The sequence below is a fragment of the Panthera onca genome, chromosome A1 (assembly GCF_046562875.1).
Source record: "Panthera onca isolate mPanOnc1 chromosome A1, mPanOnc1 haplotype 2, whole genome shotgun sequence".
NCBI lineage: Eukaryota > Metazoa > Chordata > Mammalia > Carnivora > Felidae > Panthera > Panthera onca.
This window is the reverse complement of record NC_138339.1, coordinates 106696826-106710230: the sequence shown is the minus strand read 5'-3', so window position 1 is coordinate 106710230 and position 13405 is coordinate 106696826. Positions and strand designations below refer to the sequence as shown.

At 36.3% G+C, this 13405-nt stretch overlaps 1 protein-coding gene across 2 annotated transcripts in view; it reads right to left on the bottom strand.

Moving 5' to 3' along the window:
* Positions 1-13373, bottom strand: part of CENPK (centromere protein K) — a 58382-nt gene extending 45009 nt beyond the window's left edge. For both annotated transcript variants that reach the window (XM_060635682.2, XM_060635680.2), the window contains exons 1-5: positions 13252-13373; positions 12248-12302; positions 5944-6094; positions 3813-3869; positions 11-83 (exon numbers count right to left, since the gene is read on the bottom strand). In XM_060635682.2, the coding sequence (XP_060491665.1) occupies positions 11-83; positions 3813-3869; positions 5944-6060 (247 nt within the window). In that variant the 5' untranslated portion in view covers positions 6061-6094; positions 12248-12302; positions 13252-13373. The remainder of the gene's footprint in view (positions 1-10; positions 84-3812; positions 3870-5943; positions 6095-12247; positions 12303-13251) is intronic.
* Between the last annotated feature and the right edge of the window lie 32 nt (positions 13374-13405).

The following is a 13405-nucleotide window of genomic DNA, read 5'->3' as shown; positions in this document are numbered from 1 at the left end:
AGAATCTTACTTTCAGGATTTTCTTTCTGCCATTGACTGAGTTCAGCAGTCAAACATTTCACTTGCATAATTAATAATGAAAGCTATAAAAAAAAAATCATAAAACAAAGTCATTTCTTACAGAATATTTATAGATATTCATGAAAGTGTAGACATTCTTAATACTTTAACACAAATTCCTAACATAAATGGCTAACATAAGAGCCATCCAAATTATAAAAAACTGACACTCCAAACACAATCCTGCTTTAAACCATACTAATTATAGCTCAAGTCTTAAAAAGTTTTCAATTCTACTTTACCACTCAACCTATAATAAAAGGACCTAACCATATTACTTTTATTTCTTAAGTACTACTATAAAGATATAGGGGCACCTGTCTGGCTCAGTCAGTGGAGCATGGGACTCTTGACCCTGGGGTTGTGAATTTGAGCCCCATGTTGGGTACAGAGATTACTTAAAAATAAAATCTTGGGGCGCCTGGGTGGCTCAGTTGGTTAAGCATCCGACTTCAGCTCAGGTCACGATCTCACAGTCCGTGAGTTCGAGCCCCACGTCGGGCTCTGGGCTGATGGCTCAGAGCCTGGAGCCTGCTTTTGATTCTGTGTCTCCCTCTCTCTCTGCCCCTCCCCATTCATGCTCTGTCTCTCTCTGTCTCAAAAATAAATAAAAACGTTAAAAAAAAAATTAAAAAAAAAATTAAATCTTTAAGAACATAAGATGGTATTTCTTGCCAATAATTTTTAGACACACTTGCTTTAGGGGCACCTAGTTTTAGGGGCACCTAACACAAAGTAGGACAACATGTGTTCTAATTATTAATAAGGTATCTTAATTGCCATTATTCACTAGCTGGCTCCATCCATAGTGCATGCAACTTTTATCTTGGGGTCATGAGTTTGAACCCCATGGTGGGAGTAGGGTTTACTTTAAAAAAGATAAATTTGCTTTAAAGATGCTCTTTAAAATTAATAGGTATGCAGATAAGAGTAAACAAAGCAAGCCTGAGATTATTTAAAGGTTTGCTTTCAAAGTTGGCTCTTGACTGGCATCTGGAACTTGTATTTTGAGATCATTCCCACCAACCTGTTAAGAGTGACTCATTGTGTCTAAACTGTTTTTGTAAGGAATATGACTGAAGCTGAACACCTGCTTTCCTTCTGGAAGTCTGGTATTTTGATAACTGCTAGGCAGAGGGTGTCTATGTGACTAGCTCTCACAAAACACCTTGGTCGCTGAGTCTAATGAGGTTCCATGGCAGAAAACATTTCACACAGTCACAACTCCTTGGGGGAATTAAGCACATCTTGGATGACTCCAATAAAAGAGGACTCCTGAAAGCTTGTATCTGGTTTCCTCTGGACCTCACCCCATGGTCCTTTTCACTTTGCTGATTTTACTCTGTATCCTTTAACATAGTATATCTCAGCCATGAATATAGTACACACTGAGTTTTGTGAGTCCTCCTATGAGTTACTGTGAGTCCTGTGAATTACTCCTGAAAGTAATCTGGGGAACCCTCAACACAATAGGAGAAGATATATTTTTTAAGTTTATTTATTTATCTTTTTTTTTAATTTTTTTTTTTTTTAACGTTTATTTATTTTTGAGACAGAGAGAGACAGAGCATGAACGGGGGAGGGGCAGAGAGAGAGGGAGACACAGAATCGGAAGCAGGCTCCAGGCTCTGAGCCATGAGCCCAGAGCCCGATGCGGGGCTCAAACTCATGGACCGTGAGATCGTGACCTGAGCTGAAGTCGGAGGCTTAACCGACTGAGCCACCCAGGCGCCCCTATTTATTTATTTTTGAGAGAGAGAGAGGGAGAGACAATCCCTAGCTGGCTCCACGCTGTCAGTGCAGAACCCAACACAGGGCTCAAGCTTACGAATTGTGAGATCATGGCCTGAGCCGAAATCAAGAGTTGAACGCGTAACCAAGTGAACCACCCAGGTGCCCCAAAAGGAGAAGATATTTTGTGGATCCCTCAGATAATGTTATTATTGACTATCTCAGGATCCTGATTCTTTACAACTATATAAGCACTTCCACCAAAATCAGTGTTTGTTTGGTTCACCACACAAAAAATCATTCAGGAAACTTACAGGTCCAATCCCTAGTGATTCTGATTCACTAGGTCTCAATTTCTACAATATAAGAACCACGTTTCCCAAGAAAACCAGATGATAGTTTATTTACTGTATAATGCTGTTTCAAATACAATATTCAGCTTTATACTTTATAACAGAACTCTGCATTTATTGATAAATGCAAAAATTTTTAAATAAAAGATGGCTTAATTCTTGATCAGAAATTTTTACATGGAAGACCTGACCTGATATGATAGGCACTTCCAAAAGTGACACATTAGTTTTTCCTTCTTTTTCTATCTCTCTTACTCTCATTTTTATTCAGTATTATTATGCTCATAGATTTTTATTTTTATTATTATTATAATCAATCAAGGCCATTATTCCTTTTCAAATGATATCAAATTTGGTGTTTTTGTGAACAGTGCCTAAATCTTTATTTTTCATAATCTATATTTTTTTCAAATTAGTTTTACACTGAATGACACAAAAGGAAACTTAAATTACTAATAGTTCACATGTAAGCTTGATTATAATCTGAATGAAAAATAAGTAGGAAGAAAAAGGCCTTCAAAAAAGCTTCTGTATTACATCTCGCTCTGTGAAACGGCTCTGCTCCTCTAATAGGCCATGTCTGCTGCTCTAATAGGCCATGAAGTGAATGAACCCCCAACTGCAGCTTACTGGTGGCAGGCAGACACACACACACACACACACACACACACACACACACACACCTCCCTCACCTGCTGCCCTTGTAACAAAATGAACTGGTTTTTAAAAGTAAAGTGCATGATTTGGAACTCAGGAGCACTTTCAATTAGTTCTTACACTTTCTGACATGCTCCTACAAGTTTTAGAAAACTTTCTTTAGAATCATTTGTATATTTGACTTTGTTCTTTAGAATTATCACTAAAACTTCTAATTTTTTATAATGTCAAATACATCTAAGTTTTCTTTTATAATTTCTTGGTTTCTACTTTTAGCCAAGAAGTTTCTCCTGTCCCTAGACGGCACAAATAGTCTCCTAACTTTTCTTATAAGACTTCTATGGCAATCTATCTAGAATATATGTTTATGTAATGAAAGACAAAGCTCCAATTTTATTTTCTTCCAAACGGATAACTGGTTGTACCACTATTACTTATTAACAATTCATCTTTTTCCACAAATGGGCATTATCATCTTTGTCATATTTTAAATTCTTAATCTGTTGCATTCTTCCTTTGGTATATTCCTAAACCAATTCTTTAGGGCTCTATTAAAATAGATATCTTAATCTTTGTTTAAGCATCAGTGAAGTCAGTTAAGGTTCTACACATATAGTAAAAAAAAAAAGAAAACAAACTGGCTACTGTACCTAATACAAAGTAGGACAACATGTATTCTAATTATTAATAAGGTATCTTAATTGCAATTATTCACTCAACAGTTAAATATATGTGTAACTGTTAAGAGATAAATAATAAAGAAAATATTCCTTATTTAAATATATTTATTTAGAGTAAATATATATAGTAAATACAATATATTTATAATAGTTCATTCAAAAAGTATTTAGAATACTTCTCTTAAATCAGAAAGAATATTTTCCAAATGATTAAGCATATGGGTATCAACAAAGCTATTATATGTGGGTTAATATAGACAAATAATATTCTTATCCAAAACACAATACATTAAACTTAACTATTTTTAGGAAGAAAAAAAAGGATTAATACCTGAGCATTTGAATCAGTGAGTGTCTCAGTTCCAACAAGTGATAATTTTTTCTGACACTTCATTTAAAAAGTAAATAAAACAACAAAACAAAGCAAGTAAATAAAAATGATTCACATACTATATATAACCTTTTATATATAACAAACAATTCCCTTTCTTTTATATCAATGTAATATTATACAAATATCTGATTTAAGAGAAGAGTTTAAGTTCCTCACTTAAAAAAAAATGTTTATTTACTTATTTGAGAGAGATTGTATGCATGAGCCAGAGAGGGGAGGGAGAGAGAGAGAGAGAGACAGAGAGACAGAGAGACAGAGACAGAGACAGAGAAAGAGAGAGAATCCCAAGCAGGCTCAGGGCTCAACGTCATGATCAATTGCAGTATCATGACCTAAGCCAATATCAACAGTCCGAGGTTTAACCAACTGAGTCACCCAGGCACCTCAAGTTCCTGATTTTACAGGCAAAGGATCATGAAGGCACCCAAACAGGTCTCACGGTCAATATATCAAAAGTAAAAGGGGATATTAGATATTCTATATTCTGTATAGAATGAAATAATGAGCATAAGAAATAAGGACAAAAAAATACAAACATAGCTAGGGTAAATTAGAAGCTAGGTAACGGGAAAATAGGAAATAAGAGAACAAGAAGGAAAGCACCATAGAAAAAGAACAAAAGAGATAAGAAAATAGTTAAGATCATAGGAAAATAAAGCCTTCAGGAGACATCATTTTTGTTCCATTCAAAAAAAATCTACAACTATTACCAGTGATTATATGATTGAAAATATGGGTAATATAAATTTTACTTGTGTACTTATTTCTAGTTGCAGTATCTTTTAAAAAAATTATTTTTAAATTCAAATTTCTATACTGAAAAAATGTCAAAAGCCTAAAAAGGAATTATTTAAATTATCTTGAAAATACACTATTATCAGAGTACCAAGGATTTACATTAAAAAATAATTTTAGAAAAGAAAAAAGGGGACAAAAAACAAATAATAACCTGCCTTAATCTAAAATCTTACTGCAAAGAATGGGATAAGAAAAGTTTGCGGCCTGTTTCACACATTATGCTATTTTGAGTAGAAAAAACTTTTACCAACACACAGTAGTGTACCAGAAGTGATGCTCACTAACTCAACATTTCAAAGACAACATTTTCTATATTAATTCATATTTTCACCCAAACTCCATAATTATGTGTCCTCACCACTTCTCTACTCTCTATCTTAGGAAATAACCTGACCAACCTCCTAGTGGCCCAAACCAGAAACCTGAAAGTATTCATAATTTCCCTCCGTTTCACAACAATTAAGTTCCACTCATTTTGGCCCTATCTCCTTAGTATCTCCTAAATCCTTCTTCTACATGCAGTGATAGGATATGGCCCTACAGTACTTCTTATCAGGATTAGTAAGTACTAGAGCCTCCTAAATGCTTTGTCTATCTGCAGTCTCAGTCCTCTATATTCCATTGTCTTCAAAACAACCAAGCAATTTTCCCAAACTGCATCTTTTCCCAAAGATTCATGTTTATAATCCTTTAATTGCTCCCCATAGTACAAACTCAACAAAATCCTTCATGTTCTTGCTCCTAATTATATTTCCAGCCTCACTCCACAGGTCAATCTCCTCCGAATTTACGAAGCCATAATATTCTACCTAAGGTTCTCTAAACTCTTCCAACCTTACATATTTTGTTCCTTCTGCTTTATATACCTCTCCTACTTTCAGAAGCTAATTTCTATTTATCCTTTAGAAATGAATTCAGTTATTACTGCCTTTAGAAAGCTATCCTTGACCCTTTCTATCTAGGTTTACTACTCGTTTTAAGTAGTCTTTGTATTTCCACCACAATACTTCTAACATAAAAGCAATGGTCTCTATTACATGACAATCTCCTTGAGGGCAGGGATTGCCATAATTTTTTCTCTTTCTAGAGCTCACCTGGCATAAAGTTTCTTGAATAAATGCTTACAGGTTTAAAAGCTATATAAATTTTTACTGTATAATATAACAGCTTTCAGGACCCAACATAATTATTTTTCTTAAGTCTATTATTGAAATGGAAAGAAATCTTATAGTAATTAATATATATATCACTTTGACCTCTTGGTACTTACTTCTTCCATGTCTTTCCACATTTCGTCACATTCCTTAATAAGTTCTTCTTCAGCATTTGTAACATCTTCCATATCTGTACTACTATCTGGGTCTAGATCTTGCTGATTCACTGACATGTGCCTTGTGATTTTTTTAGCCTTATAAGAAAAACTGAAGTAAAAATATTTATTCATTTAACAATAATTTCTTGAACACCTATCACCTGCCAGATAGTAAGCTAGGAACTAAACATGTAAGAGTGAACAAAATGCGCAAAAATCCTTCCCTACCATGGAACTTATATTCTAGTTAAAATAAAGAGACAATAAACCAGTTATATAAGTGGAAATATATATAATATATATATCAATTTATAAGTGGAAATAATTTTATAAGTGGAAATAATTTATAAGGAAAGCAAGACAGGGAATAAAATAGGACATGCTTGGGTAGGGGTAATGTAATTTCACATAATGTGGTCATTTAAGGTCATTGAGAAGTTAACGATTGAGCAAAAAACATGAAGGAGATAAGAAAGTGAGACATGGGGATATTTAGAGGAAGAGGCTCCAGGCAGGGAATTGCAAGTGCAAAGGCCCTGGGGCAGGAGTATGATGGTCATGTTCCTAGAGCAGTAAAGCAGCCAGTGTGATTGGAGCAAAGTAAGGCAGAGAACACAAGATGAGTTTGAGAGATTTAGGAATTAGATTATGTGGGCTTTCTAGGCTATTTTAAGGACTTCAGCTGAGATGATAAACAATTAAAGGGTTTTCAATGGAAAAATGACATAAGTTGAATTATATTTTAACAGCACAACTCTGGTTAACAACAGGCAATAAGGACAGAAACAGGAAAGTCAGTTAGAAAGCTATTGCAATGATCCAAGCAACTTTTGTTATTAAAAAAGTTTAGGTAAGCAAATGGAAAGATGGAGCTGCCAGTTGGGTACTGAGATAGTGAAGACAGTGGAAGAAACAGAAGCAGCTAGATATGAGAAGGTAATGATTAAAAATTCAATTTTGTACTTGCTAAATATAAGGTGTCTATTAGTGCAGATGCTGATTAAGCAACTGAATGTACATGTATGGAGTTCAAGGGAAAGTTTTGAGCTAGAATTTGAGTCATCACCATACAAGATATGTAAAGCCACAAGGCTAGGTGAGATCACAAGAGCAAGAGCGTACAGACAGAAATGAGAAGAGGTCCAGACCTGGAAAGAATAATAAACAGGAACCACTGAAAGAGTCTGAGAAGGAGCACTCAATAATAAGGTGAAAAGAAAATTAAGAGTATGATATAACCTGAAATTCAAAGTAAGAAAGTATTAAAGAAAGGAGTGATGAAGTATCAAATACCAGAGATAGGTCAAGTATGATAAAAACAGAACTGACAATTTACTTAGTAATATGGATAGAGGACTGTATTTTCCAAAAAGAGTCACAGCCATATTTCAGGTTATTATTCCCTGTCCAGAGGCAGAGACTATTTATCCTCATCATGAACCTGAGTATGACTTTCTAACTGCCTTTACGAATAGAATATAATGGAAGTGACTTCCAAAACTAAGTCATAAAAGGCCATAGCACTTACACCTCTGTCTCAGAACATTCACCCTTATAAACCAGCAACCATGCTGTGAAGAAGCCTGGTACAAATGTTTGTTTGTTTGTTTGTTTGTTTGTTTGTTTTTTAATGTATTTGAGAACAAGTGAGCACGTGTGAACGGGGAGGGGCAGAGAGAGAGAGACAGACAGACAGACAGACATAGGATCTGAAGTGGGCTCCCCCCAACAGCAGAGAGCGCAGAGTGGGGCTCGAATTCACAAACTGGGAGATCATGACCTGAGCTGAAGTCAGACGCTTAACTGACTGAGCCACCCAGGCACCCTAAACTGGCACAAATGAAGAGACTAATGGTGAAGCCCACAGAAAGGAACTGAGGTTCCCAGCTAAAAGCTAGCATCAACAATTAGACATGCACATGAACATTCTGATGATTCAGCCCTCAGACTTTGAGACTTCTAGACAAGGGCATAGACATTGCAGAGCAATTGACAAGTTGTCCTACTATATCCTGTCTGAATTCTTGATGCAAAGAACTGCTGAACATAATAAACCTCTAAGTCTTAAGATAATTTATCACAATTTCAATGGAATAAATACACAAAACTGGAGGCCTTTATAAAGGAGTTTCAGTAGAATGGTGGGAGTAAAAGCATGAATGGAGTATATTCAAGAGAGAACAGAAGGCAAGGAACTCTACATACCTAGTAATATAAAATATTTTCAACAATTTTTTTCTCTAAAGGAAAACAGCCGGAGGGTGATATGGGGTCAAGAAAGACTTTTTTTTAAGCCAGGAGAAAACAGAGCACTTAAATGACACAGAAGGAAATATTGCAGGAGTTGCAAGAGAAAAAGAATGGAATTTAATAAGTAGAGAGACTGATTTAAGATAGAAGTCTATATAGGGGCACCTGGGTGGCTCAGTTAGTTAAGCGTCCAACTTTGGCTCAGGTCATGATATCACAGTTCGTGGGTTTGAGCCCCATATTGGACTCTGTGCTGACAGCTTAGAGCCTGGAGCCTGTTTTGGATTCTGTGTCTCCCTCTCTCTCTGCCTCTCTCTCTCAAAAATAAACATTAAAGAAAAGAGATAGAAGTATATACATAGTTCATCCATTTTAATGGAAATGTAGGAGGATTGCAAGCAGGTGAGTAGATGTGTTGATAGGATTTTATGGAAGTTCTATTTGGACTGCTTCTCTTTTCTCAGGGAAATGTTAACTAAGGTCATCAGCTGTGAATGAGAATGGGGAAAAGCACAGGAGGTTTAAGAAATACATTAAGAGGGGCACCTAGGTGGCTCAGTTGGTTAAGCATCCAACTTCAGCTCAGGTCATGATCTCACAGTTCCTGAGATCGAGCCCCACATCAGGCTCTGTGCTCACAACTCAAAGCCTGGAGCCTGCTTCAGATTCTGTGTCCCCCTCTCTCTCTGCCCCATCCCCACTCATGCTCTGTCTCTATCTCTGTCTTAAAGTAAATAAAACATTAAAAAAAAGAAATACATTAAGAAATGTATGAAACAGCGGCACCTGGGTGGCTCAGTTGGTTAAGCATCCGACTTTGGCTCAGGTCATGATCTCATAGCTCGTGAGTTCGAGCCCCCATTGGGCTCTGTGTTGACAGCTCAGAGCCTGGAGCCTGCTTCAGATTCTGTGTCTCCCTCTCTCTGCCCCTCCTCAGCTCATGCTCTGTCTCTATCTCTCTCAAAAATACATAAACATTCAACGTTTATAGCAGCACTCTCAACAATAGCCAAATTATGGAAAGAGCCTAAATGTCCATCAACTGATGAATGGATAAAGAAATTGTGGTTTATATACACAATGGAGTACTACGTGGCAATGAGAAAGAATGAAATATGGCCCTTTGCAGCAACATGGATGGAAGTGGAGAGTGTTATGCTAAGTGAAATAAGCCATACAGAGAAAGACAGATACCATATGGTTTCACTCTTATGTGGATCCTGAGAAACTTAACAGAAACCCATGGGGTAAGGGGAAGGGAAAAAAAAAAAGAGGTTAGAGTGGAAGAGAGCCAAAGCATAAGAGACTCTTAAAAACTGAGAACAAACTGAGGGTTGATGGGGGGTGGGAGGGAGGGGAGGGTGGGTGATGGGTATTGAGGAGGGCACCTTTTGGGATGAGCACTGGGTGTTGTATGGAAACCAATTTGACAATAAACTTCATATATTGAAAAAAAAAAAAATAAAATAAAATAAAATAAAATAAACACATAAACATTTAAAAAAAATTTTTTTAATGTATGAAATAGATATATAAGAGAACAGGAGAGGATAAAATAGTAGGATAACTTGAGATTAAATGTCCACTTGAGACTATTAAATACCCACTAGCGAATATGTCATTAATTTAAAATGGAATTAGAACATGGTTATATATTTTCTTCTATAGTGTAGCAGCATAGGTACAAAGACCAAGTGAAAAAATGACAGTCTTTGACGTATGACCACAGGAATGAGTAACTACTAGAAGATAGAAAATATAATCACTAAAGAAAAAGAGGTCAAGAAAAAGGGAGGCCATATGTGGATATTAAAAGCACCATGAAGTATGACAGTAGTGCTGCAGAGGGCTGCAGTGAGCCAGAAGCTAAAAATCTTCAAGAAATGAAGGAGCATGATATAATCTTGCTAGATGACCGCTGCAAGGAGTGGTAGGTAGTAGTAGACTCTGATGGCATGAAATGCAAAGTTGAGACAATTTTAAGGAAATAGACAGACCAAAAAAGAAAAAAGATGTCTACCCCACAACACTAAATGCAAACCAGAACAGCCCACTCCCCCAAAACACTTTTATTCATAAGAAACTTAAGTTTTATACTACTTAATCAAGTCTCATCAAGAGAGATTTTAAAGAAACTTGGGGAGATACACCATGTTGAGAAATCAAATGACTCCATACTGTAAAGATGTTAATTCCTCCTAAGTTGATCTATTGAATCTTAATCAAAATTCTAAAAGTATTTGGGATGCCTGGATGGGCTCAGTTGGTTAAGTGTCTTACTTGATTTTGGCTCAGGTCATGATTTCATGGTTCATGAGTTTGAGCCCTGCATTGGGATCTGTGCTGACAGCTCAGTGCATGCTTGGGATTCTCTCTCTCCCTCTCTCTCTGTCTCTCACTCTCAAAATAAATAAATAAATAAACTTAAAAAAAAAAAAAGTTCTAAAAGTTTCTATTTTTGTGGCACTTGACAAGCAAATTCTAAACTTTATATGGAAGGGCAAGGGGCCAAAAAACAGCCAAGACCCTCATGAAGAAGATGAGAAAACTTGCCTTACCACACATTAAACTTATTAAAAAACTATACTAATTTTTATAGCGTGGAATTAGCACATGGATAGGCAAACTGAACAGTGGAACATAAACACATAAAAGCCTTTCTGGATTCACACATTTATGGACCTATGATATAGAACACAGGTGGCAATGCAAATTAAGGGGATATAAGAACAATCCAAATAGGAGCATATTTTATAAACTATATTGCATTTTTTCCCCAGGTATAATTTGGTCCTTCATAGAACTTCCTCATTTTTTTTTAACTAACTGCAGAGTATTTGGGTGGAGGGGAGGGAAAAGGTGGGTTAAGCCTAGATATACATCTCAATCTTTACATGATCCCTACATCCCTCAAAAATTCCAGAAACAGAAATGATAAAGCAGAACATAAAGAAAACATGGAGACATTTTTTTTGCTTGGATTGGGAAAGCATTTCTAACAAAACTAAATAAAATCTCCATAAATTTTTTTAAAATTCTGCAGGTACAAAGATATCATTAAAAAATTAAAAAATAATCTAACACCTCCTTACTAAGACACCACACTGTATTTTCTCTCACTGCACTGAGTAATAAACCCAAGTTCTTCAATATCCCACCCCCCAAAAAAAGCTAAAATGTAAAACCTCAAAATTTAAAGAAAATATTTGTAATATACATGGCACTCAAGACCTAATTTTCTTAATGTATAATGAATGCCTACAAATATGAAAAAAAAAAAATCCAATAACCAACCATAAAAAAGAAAACTAATTTAAAAAAGTGATCACCATAAAAGTCAGGATATCAATGCTTTTGGAGGGAGAGAAGAAGGCAGGAGAAAGAACTTTGATTAGGATGGGCCAAATGAGAAACTTTTGGGATGATTATCAAAGTTTTATTTCTTGATCTACATGGTGATAAAGGTGCTCACCTTATAATAATTTATGGAATTTACATTTATTTTTATATGGTTTTTTTGATATCTATATTTTACTTTGCAATAAAAAGCTAAATAACAGAAACAATCCAAGAGAAATGAGCAAAGGACAAAAATGGGAAATTTAAAAAAATGAGAAATATCCTTTATATATAGAAAAATGCATTTTTAACCTTACTTATAAGTCATAAAAATGAAAATTAAACAAGAGTTATTTTTCATCCGGACTAGCAATAATGAAAAATTTAATAACAAACAATAATGAGAAGAATATAGAACAAGAGGCATACACTATTCACAAGAGGCATGCACTGTTCATAAACTAATCACTTTGTAAGATAATAAACAATAGCCATTAAAATTTTAAATACATTTAACTTCTGACCCAGAAATTCTATTCCTAGGAATAATACTATAGATAGATATATTTGCTTTAGTCTACACAGGAATGCTTACTACAGCATTACTCAAAAAAACTTTGTGTGAACTCTACGATCAAACTGTCTAGGTTTAAATCCCGGCTTCAATACTTACAAGCTGTGTGACCTTGGGCAAGGCACTTAAACTGTCTCTGCCTCGGTTTCCTTACCTGTAAAATGAAGACAATAACATTACCCCATAAAGTTGTTATGACAATTAAATGAGTTAGTATATATAAAGTTCTTAGAACTGTGCTTAGCATATGAAGTTATATCATTACTAGCTATTAACATTACTATTAACAATCTGAAGTCAGCTAGTAAAAGACTAGTTAAATACCTTCAGCCACGTACAAAAATGTTTACACTGTTTATGTTATGGGTAAGGCTTTATATCAAAAGTAGGCTATTAGTAAAGCTTTGGGGAGGATCATCCTAAGTTGTAGGGTGATTTTCCAATGAAGAGGGGGGATGTGCCCCTAACCACTCTGCTCACCCCTTGTTCAAAGGTCAACTATATAGTGTTGTATATGAATTATATACCTCAGTTTTAAAAGAGGGGGGAAGACAGTAAATGTTATGTGGTTTTTACCACAATAAGTTTTTCTTTCCCTTTTTTAATTATTTATTTATTTTTTTTTTTTTTAAAAGAAGAGAGCTGTCGAGAAGGCGGCTAAGACATGAAAGTGCAGACCAGGACGATGGCAGCAGGGGGAATGATCCTACCATGTACCCTTGGGTTTCTTGGCCTGCCTAGTTGGTTCGTTCTCTCTTTCTCTTTCCTTCGTTCTTTCTCTCTCTCTCTCTCCCGCTCCCTCCCTAGAAAACAGTAAGAAGCGCCCACCACCTCTTTCTCGTGTGGGAGAATCAAGAAACTCAGGGAAGAAAACAGTTCCTTCAGCACCTGAAGGGAGGCCCTCAAGTTAGCTAGTTCCCTGCCCCTCTGTCATTTCCCTCTAACCCGCTGGGTTCTAGAGCGGGAGAAGAGCGGGTCACAGGGACTGGCGGGGCGTCCGGTATCCAGTTCCCGTGAGGTTCAGGGTCCCACCATCGGCGCTACAGTTCCATGCCCTGGGAGCCTTCCAAGTGTCTACCGTTAAGGCGCTCTCCCTTACCCACCTCTTAACCACCACACAGCCACGGACTGCAGGCCACCTCAGCCTGGCTCAGACAGGACTTCCCGGCCTAGGGCCCCGAGCGCGCGCTGCTTGCTGATTGGATCTGCTCCTACGCACCCCAGCCAATCCCGAAATTCGCTCTGCCACTGACGTGC